Source organism: Streptopelia decaocto (assembly GCF_964273445.1).
Source record: "Streptopelia decaocto genome assembly, chromosome: 1".
Classification (NCBI taxonomy): Eukaryota; Metazoa; Chordata; class Aves; order Columbiformes; family Columbidae; genus Streptopelia; species Streptopelia decaocto.
The window spans coordinates 36,562,823-36,584,603 of NC_138663.1; the positions used below are offsets into that span (position 1 = coordinate 36,562,823).

General features: G+C 42.7%; 1 protein-coding gene across 5 annotated transcripts in view; it reads left to right on the forward strand.

The window, feature by feature from the left end:
• TBC1D30 (TBC1 domain family member 30) overlaps positions 1 to 21,781 on the forward strand; it is a 113,157-nt gene that overhangs the window by 12,978 nt on the left and 78,398 nt on the right. For 3 of the 5 annotated variants that reach the window (XR_014183864.1, XM_082050632.1, XM_082050633.1), the window contains exons 3-4: positions 18,084 to 18,145; positions 18,541 to 18,606. Coding sequence is in view for 4 of the 5 variants with exons in the window: in XM_082050632.1 (XP_081906758.1) it covers positions 18,084 to 18,145; positions 18,541 to 18,606 (128 nt within the window). In the remaining variant the exon portion in view is untranslated. Of the gene's footprint in view, positions 1 to 11,959; positions 12,309 to 18,083; positions 18,146 to 18,540; positions 18,607 to 21,781 lie in introns of those variants that run through there. The other 2 variants (XM_082050634.1, XM_082050635.1) reach the window with 1 other exon arrangement.

The following is a 21,781-nucleotide window of genomic DNA, read 5'->3' on the forward strand; positions in this document are numbered from 1 at the left end:
TGTGAAATTCAGAGCCATACCCCTGCATCCTTCCTTCTGCCCCCACTTGGAATGCTTGTCCTGGGAAATGGCAAACATCTGGGGTGAGAGTGAAGGGGGCTAAACTGACCTGCCTAAAGCTTGTCATGTAGACATGTTCTGTAGTTGGCCTCATCTGCTAAGGTGAAAGGGACACCAGGTAATGCTGTAATGGTCACCTGAGGTGGTGAGAGAATCAGCCATTGCTTATCTAACTGCAACTAGTTTTCTTTTTCCTCTCCCTCCCAAATAAATAGTTCTACAGTATGTTTTTATTATGTAGAAACCTGGTGGGATAGTAACAGCTGAATGTGGTTACAATATAAAAATTAATACTGCAGGATAAATACTTTGTTGCCTATCATGGAACCGAACAGTAAATTCACTAAATCCTTCTATAAGCAATAATCTGGCTCCTGAATCTAGGCCCAGTTTGTAGCAGAAAATGTGGATTGTTCACTGTAGGAATGTCTAGATTGCAGAATTGCTACCAAATTTTTGTCCTGCAACATTTGGTAAAGGATGTTGTAAATACTCTTTGTCAGTGTGCTAGCAGCTGTAACAACAGTGAAATGGTTGAGTTAGTGCTACACACGAGATTGTGTTTTATTTGGGTATGCATACAACTTGGAGGTTGACGGTTTGGCTTCTTTTCCATATTCTTCTGTGCAACGGTACTCTTGTTGCTGTTGCAAAGCGGTAGCTGACCTTGCAGGATGCATTTTGTGAGGCATGTAGAGTTTTGAGTGCACTGAATTACGCTTTTCACAACAGTTGTGCCATGGAAAGTTGATGTATTAGAAAGTGCTTGTTACGTAAAATACTTCCTGAGTATTGGAAATAGGGATTAATGTGGTAGATTGGGGGGGGGGGGGGCGGGGTTTATTACTTATCAAGTAATACTTGTAGTACTTATATACTAATTTGCCTGAGGAAAGTGGTTCTCAAACCAGTGATATCTTATTTCTCTAGTACTGCAGTAACTTTGGAAGGTGGGATTTGATCAGTTCAAACTGAGGAGGCATGCAGTCACCCAAAGGAAGGATGCTGCCGTTTGCTGACAGCAACAGTCAGAACAGCCTGTTCTCCATCTACAATCCCTGTCAGTCAGGACCTCAGAGACACCACTGTTCCCTCTGATCATTTGCAGCTAGTCAGATGGGTACATGATAAATGGCAAAGTTGGATTAGTCTAATAGTTCCCTGAAAACCTGGAAAAGTGAGGTGTTTATTTAGACACCTTGAGATTATTGTGGTTAAATGAGACAAGGTGCTTATTTCCTTGTAGGTTCAAGAAGAGTGTGAAACTGAGCTCATCCTGCTCCAGCCCAGCATGTCTGCCCAGGGCAGGGCAAGTGTTTGTCGGGAAGGGAGGAGTGGGGTGCACGAAGGGAGGAGTGGGGTGCTGCACAGCCCAGCCGAGCAAAGGGCTCAGCCCACAGGCCTGTGTGACTCAATCCGAGGTGGGATCAAAAGCAGTCCTGCGCTTTGGTGCCAGGCATTGTCAGTGTCTGGGGTATAACCCAGGAGTTCATTGCGTTAACGTGGAGTTTGCAAGGAAGCTGGTGCTGCCAAAGGCCACGTGTGACGGAGTGATGGCCGAGAAGTGCACTGGAGTGTATTTATATTTCACTAATCCTCTAGACACTTTAGAACCGATGGCAGATCCTATTCCAGTTCATGCAGGAAGCAAAAAGCCATGGCATCTGTGTCAGATGTTGGACAATGAAGATGTAAGGGCTTATTTGGGTGTATAAGCTCACAGCAGGGGTGGCTCTGTGAGCTGCATAACTATAATACCATGTCACTGCAATCTTTAATCTTTCTCTGACAGGCTTTTGCATGTGGAAACAGCCTGAGAGAAAAAGTTGCGCAATTAGATTGTATGCACGGTCTTTCACACTTGTCTAGCTTAGCACTACCTCCTCTTTCATTCTTCTGGGGATTACAATTCAGTAAAAGTAACTGTGCTGCTTTTTTTCCTAATTAAACACTCCCCGCCTTCCCCCCCCCCCTTTTTTTTTATTAACCATTGGGAACTTGTAGGAGGGTTAATGGGGCTTCAGTGAAAATTCCCACCAGGGTACATGGGCTTTAAGTAACACAGATGCATTATATCTCCGAATATGGCACAAGCTAAATGTTCTTTGGTTGAGTTAGTCTTTGAAGAAAAGATATCCGGGATACTGAAGATCAAATAGAGGATAACAGCTGCTTGGGATAATTAGTGCTAGGAATAGACTGATTTATGGAGCATCAGGCAGTGCTAGCAGCTATGTTTCCAAAGCTTTGTGAGAAAGCTTGACATTTAAAAATGAGATGCTGGAAGAGTGGGCTGTGAACTTGGTCCATTTGGATCAATAGGCTTGCTTATAATTCTACGCTGGAGCAGCTCTGGAGGAAGAGTTAAATGAGAACCTCAGATTTTAAAATGCTTTTCTCGTTTAAGCTGTTAATAACTTGAATTTGACTTACTGAGTGGTAAATGAGTGTTCCTCACATAACATTTAAATTTGCCAAGGAAGTCAAGTCCATGTTCCATCTCCACATTACATCATCTTACTAGAACACTTTCTGAAAAGAAAGTGACACAAACCTATCATTTATCTCTCTTTCTTAGTAAAAATTGGAAGCCTCTTGCTATGTTTTGCCAGCAGTGACAGAGCTGCTAAATTTAGTTCTCTATAAATTATAGTTACCTCCCTAAAATCACAGCAAGCTGGTACTGATCAATGTTTTCCCTGCCATCCATACAATACATATGGCCAAAATACAGAGCATGAACAGTGTTTAGGTTTGGGGTTGCATTAGGCATCATTGATAGCTAAAACAGTTTAATGTAAGTTTCGGTTGTTCTTTTCCCCTTTCCCTCTCCCTTTTTACTTTTTCCAATATGTTACTGCAAATTTCTTATGCCATCCAGTTGTCATTAGCAGCAATAGCTATTGGGCCTTAGATCCTGAGAGAAAAATAATTATCTAGTGAGACTAAAGGAAATCAGAATGGGAAGGTAATTGATGTACATAGCTGATATTTTTTTTTTTTAAATACTAATCTGAGGAATTAAATATTGCTAATATTTATAGTTGGGAACCTAATGAGCTGGTCACTGGACAAACACACAGTACAAGGCTCTCTGAAAAAACAAACTTCTAATGAGACAAGACTACTTGAAGGCTGGTAGGAGACGCACATGTTCAGAGGAGTGAAGTGAGTGGTCCCAAGCTACACAGTAGTAAACAAACAATCAGAGCTTTGCTGTTACAAAGGCTCATGCTTCTGTGGTGTTGTACATGTTCAAAATCAATTTTAATGGTTCAGCACTTCAGTACTAAATGAGCCTTTGATTAATCCTAAACACATGCAGTTCAATAAACTTGTCCTGTGAGGGTGGGTTATGAACTGAAATTTTGTCATTTAACTGTTGAGTAATTAAAAAGATTGGAATAGGAATGTTGTGGCTGATAATTATTTTACTTATGAACTTCAGCAAAAAACCTGTCTCAGACTTGCTTAAATGACTAATGCATGTGTTTTCTTTCAGGAAGGGTTAGGTGGTAGTTAGAGGCTTGTTGATTTCATTAGCTTCTCCCTTTCCCAACACTTGGAGAATGTGCTCTGTGAAGCTATGGCCCACATGGGAGATGAAGGGAATTATGTGATCTGGAGGACTTGGGGTTGTGATAGCTTCACATACACCCAGAACTTAATGGGAAAGTTTCCATTTCATTACAGAACTAGTGGCATCTACATATGGGAACAAATGTGTATGTAATCAAAGAACTTGAGTGGTGGTGGGCGAGTTCTGTATTGACTAATCGAGATTAGTGGTTCTGGGAGCTCTAAGTGGCTTATTAGCATGTCTTTTTGGAGTGAACCACATTCCCCTCCCCAGGCCCAGAAAGGGTTTTGTTTCCATTCCTGTGTAACAGAGCTCTGTCCACAGAGGCCATATCTACTGGAAGAGGGAAGATCTGTGCTGGAAGCAGGACTCTCATATCCCTGAGCAGTGTAGGAGCAGCCTGTCTCTTTGATATGTGTCTAATGAAAGCCTTGCACAGCCTGACCCTGGTCTTCGATGGATGTCTTTAGCATTACTGCAAATAACTACTAAATAACATATAGAACTTGTGTGTATAAATGTGGTCCCGTTCCCTCAATGCTTCCTGGCCCAAAGCAAAGGCATTTTGTGATTAGTCATTTTTATAACTTGGGCAATTACTTTTTAATCTAAGATATTTGAAAGTGTTCTGTCTGTGGATAAATCTTGTCTTGGTGACACAGGGTTTTTTTTCTTTAATTATGTTTGGGGGATTAAAATCTTGCTATTTTGGAAACAGCAGTTCAGACCAATGAAGCTGGCAATCCACACTGTAAAACTCAATTTCCATGCTAGGTGCCATGCAAATAATCAGATTCTTAAAAAGGAAGAGCTGCTCAGTTTTATAGCTGGGAGCTGCGATCCACTATGACTTCCATTCTTCTGTAAATATTATCTTAAGCATGCCTACAAATCATACCTGTCAGAATTCTTTTTTCATGTATTACATTAGTTTTACTGCTGACTTGGTGATTTGTTTTTTAAAATTATCATGGAGCATTAAGCAGGATTCTGGAGTGTGAGTACTGGCCAAGAGATGTATTTACTTCATACCATTTAGCAAGGTTAGGGAACATTATTTTTGTGTAGGCATCTTCAGTGTTTTTTCTTCTTAGTATGTTCCTTACTGAAATAATATTTTTAATTCTGTGCTTCAGCAGGGACAGTTAATTTCTCTGACAAAAGAAAGGGCATTTGCTCTTTGACACCTCACTTCAATTCATTACTTCACATTTAATTTAAAAGGTCCTCCCTATATATTTTATCAAGCATGTAAGCATTGCTATGACTTTTATTCCAGTTTTTAACTTTAGGCTTCATGCTACTCATTACTACAGCAGTTAAAATATATTGTTACTTTAGCATTACTTGCATCTTGCATGACACATCTCTTACCTTGATCATGAAGTGCAACAATCTGCTTAATGTAGCTGCTTATGATCTTCCTTACAGTTATAGTCAGCACATGAAGGTGATAAGTAAAATAAATTGACTCCCTGTCCTGCCCTCCTCCCCTATTTATTTTATTTTCTTCATCAGGACAACACATATCACTGTACTCCTCAAATGACAATTAGAACTTTAGAGTTTATTTATAGAATTGAACCAAACTAGAAAAAAAAAAAAACACCAAACAAAAAAACAAACCTGAGTGCTATTGTTGAATTCTGTATCCCCACCCAATTTTACAACATAAGAAGATCCATCCACTTACTTATCTATCATTTTTCTCTGATTAAAAACTTGTTGGAAGCATTTGGGACATAGAAAGCTTCTGCAAACTCTTTCTCCTGAGTTGTTTGTTTGTTTGTTTTGTTTTTTTAATTGTGTGTACTTTTGTGGTTTTGGAAGACATATGTACAAAGAATTAAATGTAGCAGTAGACTTCAGCTAGAGACTAAGGCACCTACTTTCTGGTGTTTGTACACAGGTGTTCACATGAGTGCTAGGTGCCTACACTTCACTCATGGTCATTGTGGATCTAGTCAATGCCTTGTTTTCACTGCTTCAATATCCAAAGCTCTTCACAGCCTACCCTTCTCTGTTGTCACATCCTTGTCATTTCGTATTCAGTAGTCAAGGTTACCTCATGCCTCCTACCTCCACCTGACGCTTAACATTTTGAAACAAGCACCTTCTCAATTTCCCCTCATGTTGGTGTTTCCTTGTAGATGTTTAGCCACGTTGAACTTGAGTTGATGATTAAAAATTAATCCCTCAGCCCTCTTATTGACCTTATGCGACCTCATTGTCCTTCTCTGTATGTGTTGCTTGGTACTCATCTTTGCTGTGAAGCCTACAGAAACACAATAGTAGCTCTTGTATTGAGACTACTGTTCACTGAGCTTTCCAACACCATCTTGCTGTCTCCATGTGCTATTGTATTTTCTTTTATTTATTACTTTTAAAGCAGGCAATCTGTTTTTTGCTGTGCTTGTACAGCACCTACTACAATAACATTGCAGCCCAGAATTAGGATTTATGGGCATTGCAGTGAATACAAATAGCTTTAGCAGAATATCAGGCTTACTCAGTTGTGCAAGTTTGTCCTCTATTATTGGCATAATAAAGGGAGCTAACTTACTCCTGTCTTGTGATCAAGCAATATCATATTTAAACCCCTTCTGTTTCCTGTCTGGATAGTTCTGAGTTAAATCTCTACCTTATCCTTTCAGTGCAGCCATTGAACCCTGTGTAAATGTTTCTGCATCACATCTATTTTTTAATGTCAGGGCAGATTTTTTTTTCTGAAATATTTGAGGTGCCTTTGATCTGTGACATGATGTTTGAAAAACCTGACTTGGTTTCTACTTTTCAGGAATTCTTTCAATTCTCTCCTGTTAAGCTCTGGGAACAGTCACTTCCCAGTGATGGGCCTGGAGTGGAATAGGTCACCCTTTGTACCTAGCACATTGCTACTGGTTGCTGTCACTTGTGTGCTCAGAGTTTCTGCATTATCAGCAAATTTAATTATTCCATCCTCAAAACCAGTTTTGCCTCGGAACTCCAGGTGCTGCAGAATACTGGCTTTTTAATGGTATGATGGTGAGAGTTTGTGATACAGTGAGGAGAGTTAATTGTGATGTAAAACATTTGAATATTAACATATTCCTAGCTTTCAGTGTGATTGTGTTGTAAGGATGGATTTAAAAATTTTATAACTTTCTGCTGAGTGGTTTGCTAAAGAACTTGGGGAAATGTCCTGGGTTTGGCTGGGATGGAATTAATTTTCACAGGAAGCTGGGAGGGCACAGAGGTAGGACAACTGACCAAACTAGCCAAAGGGATATTTGATACTATCATGCTCAGTATATAACTAGGGGAGCAGGCCAGGGGAGGGAATTGCTGCTCAGGAGGAGGCCGGGCATTGGCAGGTGGTGAGTGATTGCATTGTGTATTCCTTACTTGTATATTCTTTTATTGTTGTTATTGTTTACCTCTTCCTTTTGCTTTTCTGTTAAATTGTTTTTGTTGCAAACCACGTTTGTTGTTTGTTGTTTTTCTGATTCTCCTCCCCATCCTGCCAGTGGGGCAGGAGTGAGCAACCAGCTGCATGGTACTTAGTTGTCAACTGGGACTAAACCACAACAGGACAGTAGGGTCTTTGTACTCTGCTGGATTGTGCCTAGGTCTAGGAGACAAGAACTTGCAGTTCTGCTCTTTCTGCCTTAGCCCTGTACTCTACACATGTCAAGTCTTTCTGCATCTCCCTCATTCATGGAAATAGCTATGTCTTCACAAATGGAGATAGGTGACAGGCAGGTTCAGGGGGGTTACAGGCGTGTCTGTGCTTCTGTTTTAGCAACCTGTGATGCTTTTGAGGACTTTGATACTCTCACCCACATGATTCTATTGCATAAGCATCTCAGGCCCCTGAGAACAACCTGCAAACTGAGGGACTGCAGTCAGCCTCACCTGCGATGATTCATTGCCTGTAAATGTGGTGCTTCCCTAGATGGAAACTGGTCGTCACAGCTCCATCGCATTGTGTTGTAAGCTGCTAGAAACTGCTTTCACAACTGATTTACAGATGCCTTCATTACAGATATATGATATCTCAAGTGTTTTCACTGATGTTGGAAAAGTTTGGCACACTTCTCAGGGTGTATCTTATATGCCAAAAATTTCAAGAAGCAATACGATTATGAGTATTATTTAACTTGTAAGTACACTTACTAGATGTAACTGTCCAACATACGTTTGTGGGTAGATGATGCTGGGGTGAAGGAGAGCTGGCTCTATTGAAGGGACCTTCTCTGCCTCTGTCAACAGTCATTGATCCTGTCCTAGTGTGTGTACATGTGTAGTATAGAACGCAGGAGTGGCTAGTGTGTATGAGAAAGAAGGGGAAGAGTGACCAAAAAACGCTAGAATCATAACAAAGAATCTTGAGTCAAAGTTCTGTCTTGGCAAAATCTTGATTGTGAAAAGGTATATGCAGCTGTGAGCTTCTTATAGGAGCAATAGTCTTGCAGATTAATTTCCTGTTGGAAGATACACATTACACTAAGCAGTGCTTAGTATGTTCCTTACTGAAATAATATTTTTAATTCTGTGCTTCAGCAGGGACAGTGCTCTAGTTTGTCTTAAATCCTCCAAAAACAAATGGGCTGGTTTAGGGCTTCCTTCAAGAGAAGGTACTGTTAAAGAGTACTTACTGTGTTGTCAGTTTTTGAAAGGGGAAATGAGTAAGAAGGCTGTGTGCCTGGAGTCTAAAGGAAGAGGAAGCATTGGGCTAGAATTCAGCGTGTTTGGATTTGTTTCTCAGCTCTGCTGTGTGCTTCCTGAGACTAATCATTTAAATCTTAATTCTCTGTTTCTGAAAATCATAGATGTTATTTCCTGTCCATTGTAGTTTATATTTGCACTGAATACCTTTGTAGGCAAGGACTGTCTCTGCTCTTTTTGTCTGTGATATCTAATACAGGACACAGTGAGGTCCTGACCTCTTTTGTGACGTTTATGTACAAAGTGATACAAATGATGGCTAATGCAATGGAAAAGTTTAAAATATTCATGCTGTGTTGATGAGACTGTGGTGTGTCAACACACAGCACCATTTTCCTGAGCCCTACTTGTTGAAAGTGCATTAAACGAACTTTCTCTACGCACAAATAAGGTAGAAAAACATCTTTGTTTTAATTGTTTCTGGAACCGTGCTTTGTTCAGTAAAGACAACCCTGGATGACTTGTCTGCGGGCAGAGACCAGCTTGGTGGCCAAACTGATTCTGTTAGTCCAAAATCATGTTTCTTCTTCTGTATAAGATAGGTCTATCCACTCTTACCCACAGGCTCCCTCCTCATGTGCTCATGCAACTGTGGGGATGGGCAACAGTGCTACAGGCTCTGTGCTTGGTGATCTACACCATAGTTACAGGTGGCTGGTAGATCAGAGCGTCTGCTCACCTGCGGTGTCTGAGGTGGCAATTCAGTTTGGGTAGTTAAAGCTCTGTGCAAACAAACGTGTCCTTTTATTTAACAGCAAGATTGGTGTGTGGCCCCATTTCTGAGCACAAGCAGATGGGGCAGCAACATTCTCCCTTTCTAGCTGCCTTTTACCTCATTTATCCCAGTGCAGACAGAAGAGAAGTGGGCTGATAAATGAGGAGTTTTAAGGTGAATGGAGTTGGTTTCTCTATGTCAAAATCTGGCAGTGATCATAGGACCGATCACCATAAGGCTGACTGTAACAACTAAGCAAGTTATACGTGGGAACTAGTATTTTGTATGACGTATGCTCTGGCCTTTAAAAGGCATGGTTAGCAGGTGGTGGTAAGACTTCAGAGAGATAACAAATGAGGAGGTAAGGTTTTTCAGAAAGTGACTCTCTTGTGTGGGAGAGAGTATATGAACTACAGGAGACAGAAAAGCAAAGTTTCAGGTTGATTATTACAAATTATTTGGAGCTGAAATATCTGGGCTGGCCAAAACGTTTTGATTTTTTTTTTTTCCCCCAAATAGAATACTTCCTGAGTGTTGCCTGTCTTGTCAGTAATTGCAGGTGAGGACTTGTGAATATGGCCAGACTTCTTTGCAATTGGTGGATCAAACTAGAATTGTGATGGCTGGTAACATCTCTAGGTTCAAATTTGTTGCATTTTCACCAACTTGAAACTGTGGTCATTTGTCTGTGAGCTGTAATGTTCCATACACTTTGAAGCTTCCCCCTCCTTGAAGACTATTTCCAATCTAACAGTGGTGAATACAGCAAATTTATACCAGCTGCTGACACGCAGTGTTATGCTCAGATATCTGCAAGGCCAGGAAGTGGTGCAGAACACGTCTAGAGGCTTTGCCTGATCAGTGGTGAGAACCCAATGCCAGCCACTTCTATAAAAGCTGGGCTCTTGCCCTTAAAATATGTATATGTGTGCTTAATGGGAGGCTTATCCATATCTCTAAAATCCGTTTGTGCCAATGATCCAGTCAGTCATTAAACCCATTAGTATGGCTTAGCTTCTTCATTTTGTCTCCTGAAGTTCATTTTTCCATTTTTTTCTTAAGATCAATGTTGGATTAATTGGCAGGCATGTGGGAAAGCATCCTTAATGGTATGATGGTCCTTAGAAGTAGCCACGTCCCATGTCACAGAATGATTGTCCTGGTTGTTTCCAGTTTTCTTATACAGTGACAAGATGACAAGTAGGAAAAATAGCAGTGATGATGACACTGAAGTCTCACTTACAGGGCTGGTTATTTTCATCAGTTAAATATTGACGTGTTAGAGCGGATTTGTAATTGTTTAAAAATTGAAAGTAACATACAGTTATGTTCAGTTTAGTGGGATGATTCACTGTATGGATAACGAGTGGTTCCTGAAACTTTGGCTTTGGCTTCTGAGCCTTTGAGCATGTGGCGTTGGGTTTAGCCAGTTCTGAAATGATCCAAGAATGATGTGGTGCTATTTGCATATGGTTCTCAACAAAAAGGAGAATAATATTAAAGAGCTTACATGGTTATTTCTGAATTTATGTATTTCTCTTATAGTCCCGTTAGTACAATCTGTACACCTAGGGAGATTAATTTGTTTCAAATTTGATGCTTTAACCACTAAATCATCACCTCCAGCTGGCACTGAAATAAAGTGATTTGCATCATCTACATCAGCAGGGAAGTGTCACCTTTGTTAAAAAAAGAACCACCGACACACAGACTTAATTATCTATTCAGAGTGCAAGCTAGCAGCTCAAATGTAGTGATTTTTCTCCAAAACCGAACCAGATATTTAAAGAGGCATGATCGAAATCACGCTTCTCTGAAAAAGTAACTTCTAAAGATAGCTATAACTGATCTTTAAAAAAAAAAATGGCTTGCTTCTGTGTTTTATATTTTGTATATTTTATATAATTGGCTTGGCTGCTTATCTGTTGCCAGTTTTCTCCTATCTTTGTCACATGGCTGCTAACAATTTGCTCCTTTATTAAAAAGATGGTTTTGTTTCAAAGCCACAGATGTTTGCAGGTAGACTCAGACTTCTGGTCTTTGAGCCTGACTAATGTGCTGTGATAAACTTGCTCTCCTTCCATAGAAACACCGAGTGATTTAGATTTTAAAAGCTGTCATTTCAAATACTTTTCCTTTTTGTCACTCAAGCCACTAGTTTGAAATTTTGTATTGAACCCTTTTAAGATGCTGTTAGGTCAAATAATAGCACTGGAAAATGCACCTAATAAAATGCTGTTGAATAGCTTATTTTAACAATTTAGTGCATGGGACGTCATTAATAATAAGTGTAGTTGCAGTTTAGATCCACAGAAAAATCTCGTTATTTTTGTGTAGGATGTTTGAAGTCCCTGTGCTGGAGAGTCAGGAACACAGAAGCTGTGCAGCCCACTTGCTTCTGCTGGGGCTGTCCCTGAGCAGCCCTGGCCGCAGGGCCAGACCCCAGCCCGCCCTGGCATTGAGGGGCTGTTACATCCATCGCTCTCCCCGTGCTCTGGTAGCGCTTGTGGGACTCCTTCCCAGCACAGCTTTCTGGAAAGGCTGGCGGGACTATCTACACACGTCCAGCCGGAGGCCAGAATCTAACGTGAGAAGTCTCTTTGCTGGGTGTTTCATTCTCGGCGGAAATTTCGATATTGCCCCTGTTAACAAGCGCCGAGTGAGACGTGTCAGTGTTGCCCGGCCGGATGGTCCCTGTGCAGCCCTGGAGCCCTTTGCCGCCGCCCAGCCCCACCACTGCCGCTCCGGCGCCCTTTATTTCTACCCGGAGCTGCTGCTCCTCTTCGCCTGCTGCATCCCAGGTGGTGCTGGAGGAGGAGGAGAAGCTGCTGGTTTATTCAGTCAGTGATGCTCGGATTGTGGGCGGGAGCAACTTTTTTTTTTTTTTTTTCCCTCTTTCGCCTCTGCTTGTCCTTCCTCTTCTCTCCCGCACCTCGACTTGGCTGTCTCTGCACTGCAGATCCCCGCTAGCCAGTTCAGCCGCTGCCGCGCCTCCCGGTCCGGGCCCCCCACCCCGCCATGCCCCCCGCCCCGCCGCCCTAGGACGAGCTTTCGGGCAGCGCTGGCAGCGAGGGGCCGGGGCTGCCATGCGGCAGGACCGGCTGACGGGCTCGCTGCGGCGCGGCGGGCGATGCCTGAAGCGGCAGAGCTCGGGCGGCGGCGTGGGCACCATCCTCAGCAACGTCCTCAAGAAGCGCAGCTGCATCTCCCGGACGGCGCCGCGCCTGCTCTGCACCTTGGAGCCAGGTAACCCGCTCCCCGCGGCGGGGCGGCGACGCGGCGGCTGCAATCCCGTAAGCGGCTTAGCCGGGGCGGGGGAGCGCCGGGGCCCGGGCCGCTGCCTCCCCGCGGGGGCTTCTCGGCGAGGAGGACGCGGCCGGAGGGCGATGAGGGCCGCGGGTAGGCGCGGCGGGGCGGGGGGACGCGCCCCGGGGGCGGTGGCCGGCGGCCGGCACCGGCCCGAGGCAAATGGCCGCGGTTCGCCGGCCGGCGCTGCGGCGCGGTTCAGCCTGCCTGAGGAGCCGTGGCCGCGGCCTGAGGCGCGGCGGCGGAGGTGCCGCCCGGGCTGGGCCGGCCTCGGGAAGGGGAGCGGGGCCTCCGAGGCCGCCCGGGCTTGGGCAGCCGGCGGAGGCACCAGCGGCGGGGGCAGCGGAGCCAGGCTGGGGGGACAGGGGGCCGGAGGCGTCCGCGGGCCCTGCGCGGGAGCAGCGCGCTGCCCCTACTCCGCGGGGCTCCCACCGCTCTCCCCACCCGGCGGATCGCGGCTCCGCTCCTCCTCAGCTCTCCCGGTTCCTTTCCCCGCTTCTCCCCAAGGCGTCGCCGCCTCCCAGCGCTTTTGTGCCGTTTGCCCGTGCCCGGTCCCTGCTGTCTCTCTCCCTTCTTCCCCCCGGGCCGCGGCCCCGCCGCTTTCCGCCGGCCTCTCCCAGTCACCCCCGAGCCGCCAGGGCCCTGCGGTCTCCCCTCAGACTCGCCACACCTTTACAGCTATATTTGCTGACTCCTGACGTGCCAGAGCCCCCTCCTGCTGCCCGGCCTTTGTCTGCGGTAGGGTGTTGTCTAAATTGGTAACCATGCCTTTCCTCAGGGGAAAGGCATCAGCTCTGCAGCTGTTTTTTTCTGGATCCTGCTTCAGTACCAAAACCCTATAAGGGCCAGGTGGTCAGCCAGCAATGTGCATTTTCTCCAGGGAAGTGGGGTCTCAGCAGAAGCACTGGTGGGTCATCATTACTGAATGCTAGATTCTAGTTGTCTGACATCCAAATTTTGCATCATTTGTTTTTTTATGAATTCTTGGAAATTTAAATTCAATTTGCAGCATCAGAGCTGTCATTTGCAGCTAAAACACTGTTGATCTTTGCCTAATCCTAGGCATTACAAAATGCACAAGCCTGAGCTGTACTAAACGAGAGCACAAAGCATAGAAACACTTAAGATTCAGTTTCCCATTGTACTAGCTGTGTGTGTGTCAGGCACACAGTGCTGACTGCTTCTGTGTTTGAGGTGAGTTTCGGGTGCTATTATTGATAAGGTCTCAGATATGTTCACGTATGGGTTTATGGGATTGCTGTTGCCAGGGTCATTTCCTGACTCGTTATTCTCATGCACCCCAGCTCCTGCAGGAGTCTTCTAATACCCTAGATAATGATGTTATCTGGATAATGACATTCTTTTATTTATACTTCCACAAAGACTGGGGGAGATGATCAGAGTCATAACCACAAATGCCATAGTCTTAAAGCTAGGAAATCCTGCTGAATTGGGGTTTTCATATTGATCATATGTAAGTAAATAATGCCACTCAGGATGCGTGCTTTCATACAGTGATGGAGATGGGGCGCCTAAGGTTTTATTAGTGTCTGTATCAGATGTCTGTTCATATCGTGGAGTTTCTGTAAACTGCAGATTTTAGATGTGTTTTGACACATCCCAATGAGCTCTGGCTCTTGACAAAAGTGATGTCATGCAGAGTTACTCAGAATGTTACTTTTATTTCTCTTTTTACAAACAAAACCCCACATTTAGAGATAAATTACAGGGCAAGGCTAAGGATCTTCCTGAACCACAAGCGGCAATAAGGTGGTAGTTTATGTTGCCATTTTTTCCCCTAAGTTTGGACTCCCACTGCACATGAATCTACTTTAGGCCTTTTTCCTTGTTTGTTTTCCATAAAATATTTATTGGCTTTCCATGGGAGAGGTTTCAACAGCTGCTTTTAAGTACAGCCAAGAACCTACAGTGATGTGCTGTGTAAGTTTGAAGCTGTAGCTCATATACATACATCAGAACAGGTCATCTTCCTATGCTTTTTCTGAAGAAATCCCAGACTTTGGCCCATCATTTTGTTTAATATTGGTGAAGAGTGGGCATTTGGTGCCTTCACCCAGGTTCTTGGCTGACCACAACATTTTTTCTCCCCTTGTTTGGCTCATGATGTGGTCCTGTGCTACGGTTTGGTCATGCGGTGCAAGTCTGCTAGGGTTTGGGAATCCTAGGGGTATCGTTCTCCCTCTTACAGCCTTTTGTTGTCAGGAGTCGTAGTGTATTTTACGTGAGAAAGCTAACGGTGCTAGTTGTTGTGTTGTAGTTTTGTTTTGGTTTGATTTTCTCCTTTAAACAGCCTTTTTTGCAGTGCTTTCAGGTGACCTGGTTGCAAGGGCATTGAACTTGCCATATTGCAGCATTCTGCTACCCTTCAGAAATTTGACTGTGCCAAACAACTGTACCCTTGTAGAGCTAATTCATATGTGTTCCCAACACATTCCTGCATACATGGGTTAATATGATTTGTAAGCATGAAGCATCAGTTGAAAGTTTATGACCTAGAGGTAATACTTAGTATGTCAACTGACACTATAGCCTGGCTGCCTTGATGTAAAAGGGCTGAGTTGTAGTGACAGCGCTTACAGTCCCCAAGAGCAGGAACTAGGCTGTCCATGCAGAGGAGCTGGAAAGAAAAATTCCCCCCAGATGTCTTTTATGCAAGAGCAGGTGTTTATGCAATGGAGAGGAATGTGGCCCAGAGATAGAGGATGGACAAAAATGAGAAAATACAGTGAAAATGGGTATAGAAGGTCTGTGGTAGGGTTGGATGGGTGCAGGATGCTAAGTGCGTATAGAAGGTACTAGGGAATCCAAGTTAGTTTGTGGGAAACGGCAACTGAATACAGAATTAAAGGGAGTTGCTGGTAACACGTAGCACATGATGAAAGTGTAAGGGAGAAAAGATGGTATGTGGGAGGAGGCGCCGGCTGGTGGTGATCCAGGCAAGAGCGGACAGCATGAAAATGACAGGACTGAGTGCAGAAAGAGAAGTATGTGCAGGGGTGGGAGATTTGTTAGGAAAAAAATAAGATAGGAAGGCCTGGGAAACCAAGAGAGGTTGGAATAGGGATAGGCATTAATTTTCTTGAAGCTCTAAAGTCCAAGGACAAATTTGATGAAGAGTGCAGAAACTGCACATAGCAAGGTGGTTCTTGTGCCAGAAACAAGTAACAGGCAGTGAGCTGCTGCTCCCAGCTTGCTGGTTGCCCTCCTGCAGATGCCCCAGGAAGGTCCTGGGTGGGAGTAGCCTTTCCTGGCTCCCTCTCTACTGTTTGTGTTGCAGCTTCTTTTTACTTGATTTTTATTGATCAAGGTTGTAATTTTTTTATTTCAGGAAATGTAAATTATTTAAAATGGGCAGGAGTGAGGAACCATTCCTGTATGGTCTGTGGCTCACTCCCCATGGCTCTTTCCCTCCCCTTTCATAAAATCATCACATAATTTGATTTTTGGAATGTTTCTAACTGGGACCAAGTAAGGGGACACAGACATCAGAGCTTCTATGAGAGGTTACAGTGTATGGCCTGACCGAGGGGTTCCTCACCATACTGAAGAGAGAGCGCCATGTACGTGTTACCACGTAATTTTACATTATTCTAATTTCTAGTAATTGTCACACCTGTCTTAATTGACTGCCATGATCTAGTGAACTTTTGTAGATGGAGTTTCAAGGGTGTCACTTCAGTCTCATTTAATCAAGAGACACAGCTCTCTTGGACCCTGTGTGAGACCCATGGTCCTGATGTTCATGTAGTTATATCTTACTAGGCTTGATCTTTTGCAGACTTAGCTGTCTCTGCTTGCATTTTTCCTTTTAAATTTATAAGACAAAGAGGGAAGTTGTTACTGAGATCTTTCAGTCTTAGAAAACGGGAAGGTGATTAATATTTGGCTGCTGAGTTGGAAATGAATACATGATTATTTTGGAAGGCTTCTTTGCTGCAAGGCAGTGTTAGATAACCCATCAACACCTCTTGCCTTAACAAAAGGAGTTCTTGGTCATGATATCTTTTTGTATGTATTAGGGCTTTCTAGTATTTACCACTAGATTGCTTGGGAATGAGCCTCACTTTTTTGCATTTACAGCAAACGTGATACAATTTTATCTTAGCAGGTTACTCACATTGTTACATTGCTTTGAATTATTATGAAAAGATTTATCTATTAGAAATCCCTGCTGAGTGTCATGGAGTTATGGGCAAGAATACTAATAAACAGTTACTTCCAGGAATAACCACTAATGATTTAATGTTTTTCAAGACATTTCTATTATGGTTCAAAGCTTTTATTTTTCTAGATCTGACAAGCGTGTCTTTTAAATCTGAAGCAGGGAAATGAAAGCACTGATCCCTAAATCTGTGATGCAATTCTAAAATGCTAAAATTCTACACAATACTAATTTTTGTGTGAATTATCTATCTTTCTTTTCCCTCTCCCTGCACCAAAGGCAAAAAAAAAAAAAGCCTTGAAGGAGAAGGCTTTGTCTTTAAATTTATATTTATCAGGCAGTAAGGCTTTAAAATTACTTATCACTACATTAGTATGCAAATGCTGAAACGCATTTTACATTCCATAACTAGCATATGCCACTACAGTTTGGGTTTCTGTCAGACCCACAGGCTTAGTCCTCCAAAGCATTAAGTATTGCTGGCGAGTTGATTAGCATGGATTTTATATACTCGTAACCTTGCAGGATTAAAATATGTGTTGTTTTGGTTTTCTTTTAAAATATACGCGGCTATTAAAATGTATATTCAAAACCGTTTGGCTCGATATTCTAGAAAGAAAAGAGGCTCTTCATAACATAATTTTAAATATGGAACAATATATAAATTATGGAGGAAAAACAAAGAAAGGCTTTATTTTTCACGGCAGAAGCCCAGCGGGAGGGGATGGGATGCGTCGTGGTGTTCAGCACCACCACCCTGGACAGCGGCGCTTGAAGGACCAAAGACTTGACCCTTCAAGACACGGCCTGGAAAAGCCCATTTGAAGTGTTTCTGTTCTACCTGTTCTGGTGTACCCAGCACCACAATCAGCATCCAGACAACAGCCAAACTTTAAATCATAGCATTTTATGTAACACCGTGTTTTACAGACTAATAGCAGGAGTGCTTTATAGCAATGAAAATCATTTGCTCATGAAGCTAAAATAAAATCTAAGCTTAAATGAGAATACTAACCAAATGTGCTTTGCATTCTGAGGGACTATATAAAAATTTATATTCCAAACAATAAAATAATTTTAGCACTGCAAAGTTAGAAATTAGGATTGAGTGATTTTAATGTCAAGAAGTTGAAACAAATGGAAGGAAACGCTTTGTATCTGTATATATATGGATATATATTTATATATTTTTGTGTGTGTGTGTGTGTATGCATATCATAGTTTGCAGTGTAAAAATATAGTTTGTAGAATAGTGAACTCCATGATTTTTAGGGAAATGAGTTGTGCAGAAGTACATCATTAGACTAAAGAGGGCATTACTGCATTTTAAAAACATTTTGTCCATGTACTACTTAACATGTACCTCGAATCCACTGTGAAGACAAAAAAATCACAGAAACAAGTTGAAATATAGTTGTTGAAACATATAGCTGAAATCTTCTGTTCTTATTTCAGTTGTGTGTATTTTATTTTTATATTCTGAGCTAAATTAAAAGAATGATTGTGATTACTTTTTTTCTTTTTGTTTCCAGGGGTTGATACAAAATTGAAATTCACTCTTGAACCATCTTTAGGTCAAAATGGTTTTCAGCAGGTAATTTGATTCATTTTTCTCTTGAGTTTGTGAAGGACTGGATTCTCTTCAATCAAGGTGCTTGCCCTAGTTTAAAAGTGCATCTGTCATCATAATGTCAGAATATTATTTGCAATTGCATCAAGAGCTGTTCCATTAGCATTTGGAAAATGTAAGAGGCTTTCATTGTTTACTTAGATATCTCATAAGTTTTTGTGTCCTAGAACATTACATTTTTGTTATATCATTAAGTAATTAATCTATTTCTTCCCCATGAGTGGATTATGCAGTTAATCTTTGAAATGTGTGCAGTAAAATGAAATGAATGTGTATGTCTGCAGTGCTGTAAATGTTGCTATACTGTTGCATTAAGCTAGTGGTGGATTTTCTTTATTTTTGGATGTTTTTGCTTTTAGTGGCATGATGCGCTTAAAGCAGTGGCCAGATTGCCGACAGGCATACCGAAAGAATGGCGGAGAAAGGTAGGTAGACCTGTATGCTTTGTGGGACACGTTGCCTGTCAGTTTCTCAGGAGAGAAGAGGTGAATGACATCAATATTATGAGTGTTTTTTAACAAATATTTAGAAGTTTTAAGTTCAAGTTGTACTGGGGATTTTTCCCAGTTTACATTATTCAGTGATAACCTCACAGGGCAGCTGGAGAGACTGAGGAGACAGGTAAAGATGGTGTTTTCAGTAGTTGGGCTCTTTCTGCTTGAGGATTTGGTAACTTATTCTGGTGCAGATGTTATTTCTTCATTCTGTCAGTCTCAAGGAATTGCATCAGTGAAGCTGCCCCCAGAGCTGAAGATCAACTGAAAGGAGAGCATATCTCCAGTGTAGGCTGTCATACTTATGAAGGTGAAGTTGATAGGTGCTGGTGCTGTCAAGAATGCTTGTAGAAACATTTGATAGGGGAACAGCAGATTGCTTAAATTAGGGAAGCTCAGAGTCAGGAGTGATGTAGAATGATAGAGTGCACCATTAATGGGAAATTGCACCAAATTATTGTTGTAGGAAAGAGCCCACTGGGATTTTGCTAAACTTACTTTATTGCTTTCTTTAACAACGTTTGAAGTTCCCTAGCCTAAAAAAGGTATGTCTATTCATCTTTTCTATGAAGCTAAATAATCCACATGATCTCACTTTAAACATGCAATTTTAATAAAAAGAGTATTTGTAAAGATTTATAAAATACTTGTAGTTCCATATATTTTCAATGCATCTTATTAATTTTCTTTTGGTTGTCCTTCTAAACCAAACCATTTCCTTCTCCCCAATTTTTAAAAAGGAATAGAAGAGTTACAGCAGCATTGTTTTCCTCACACTACTATGATTTTATTTTTAATCTATGACTCCGGCATATTGTTATATCCATCTAACAGCCTTTTTACTTTCCTGAAGAGTTCTTTTCCAACACACCAGTTAGTCTCTCAGGAACTTTTCTGTGGTATGTGAGCAGGAGAGGTCACAGAATCACAGAATGGTTAAGGTGGAAAGGGACATCTAGAGGTCATCTGGTCCAACCCCACTGTTCAAGCAGGGCCACCTACAGCCAATTGCCCAGGACTGTGTTTAGATGGCTTTTGGGTATCTCTAGGGATGGAGACTCCACAGGCTCTCTGGGCAACCTGTGCCAGTGCTTGGTCAACCTCACAGTAAAAAGTGTTTCCTGATGTTCAGACAGAACCTCCTGTGTTTCAGTTTGTTTCCATTGTCTTTGGTCCTGTCATTGGGCACCACTGAGAAGAGCCTTCAGGTATTTCTATGCAATTATAAGGTCCCACACGAGCTTTCTCTTCTCCAGGCTGAACAGTCCTAGCTCTCAGCCTTTTCTTATAGCAGAGATGCTCCAGTCCTTTAATCCTCTTAGTGATCCCTTGTTGGACTCTTCAGTAGCTCTGTATCTCTCTTGTACTGAAGAACCTGGGACTGGACCCAGCACTCCAGGTGTGTCTCACCAGTGCTGGGCAAAGGGGAAGGATCACCTCCCTGGACCTGCTGGCAAAGCTCTGCCTGATGCAGCCCAGGAGGCTGTTGGCCTTTGCCACAAGGGCACATTGCTGGTCAACTTGGTGTCCACCAGGACCTCCAGCTCCTCCTCTGCAAAGCTGCTTTCCAGCTGGGTGGTCCCCAGTGGATACTGGTGCCTGAGGTTGTTCTTCATCAGGTGCAGGACTTTATACTTCTCCTTGTTGAACTTCATGAGGTTCTTGTCAGCTCATTTCTCCAACCTGCCAAGGTGCCCTCAGGCTTATCAGCCACTTCTCCCAGTTTAGTGTCATCAGCAGTCTTGCTGAGGGTGTGCTCTGCCACCAGCAAGGAAGCTGGTGAAGGGTGGTCTAGAGAACAAGTCCTATGAGGAGGGACTGAAGAAACTGGTGTTGTTCAGCCTGGAGAAAAGGAGGCTGAGGGGAGACCTTACTGCTGTCACCAACTATCTGAAAGGAGATTTTTAGCATGGAGGATGTTGGTCTCTTCTCTCAAGTGACAAGCAATAGGACAAAAGGAAATTACCTCAAGTTGCACCAGGGGAGGTTCAGATTGGATATTAGGAAAAATTTCTTCATGGAAAGGGCTGTCAGGCATTGAAATAGGCTGCCCAGGGAAGTGGTGGAGTCACCATCCCTGGAGGGGTTTAAAAGACACTTAGATGAGGTTCTTAGGGACATGGTTTAGTGCCAGTGGTACGTTAACGATTGGACTTAATATTCTTAAAGGTCTTTTCCAACCAAAATTATTCCATGATTCTATGGTCATGCAGCTCAGATCTCTGTCTTCTCCTTCTCATTTTGCCCTTCTCTGTGTTTGCTCATGTGTGACCACATGATGCTAACCAAAGAAATAGTGACAAGAAAAGGGATGTGGTCTTTTCACTGCCATTCCCTGGTTTCCCAATTATTTTAAGATTGATACAAAAATAAAAGAAGCATTTTGTGCTGACAGCGTGCCGATTGCCTCCTTTGCTGGCAGCAGAAGGAGCAGGGTGACGTCTGCATTGTTGCTGTGGCATGTGACATTTGTTTTCTGGGGCTGGCAGAGATAAAGAATCCAGTCAAACAACATCAGCAGGGTGTCAGTAGTGCCAGATGCTGCTGGGAGGCAGAACAGTGGCATTCCTCTGCATGGGTGGCTTTGCAAAAGTGTGGGAAGGGACATTTAAATGCAGAAAACATGAGATTCTGGGAGCTGTCTATAAATTCCTCCATCACACAGCTATCTAAGTGTTTAAGTCTGTGGGAAGTGTCTGAATTGCTTTTCTCACTTGAGTGATTTAACGGCCGATATAAAACTCAACCAGTTTGCTTTCATGATTTCTTTCGATTTCCTTTCCAATAAAGATCCTTTATTGTTACATATTGTCATTGTATGACCCCTCATGTCTCTCATAGTTGGGGAACTTTTCAAATGTTTAATAAAGGTCCAGCCTTTATTTTTCAGATGCATAAATACGCTCTGGTAATTATTGGGCTTTAAAAATAGTCAAAATGTTTGGTTTTAGAAGTCCCTGTAGCACCAGCAGTTTAGGAAGCCCTCTTGTAAGAGAAAGTTACTCTGATCCAAGTGATACGGTCAGATCAGTCCCAAATGCTTAATACTGGACGCTATTCTTCTGCAAAGCTGACCAGAAGAGACCTCTGGTAGAGAAAAGTACCA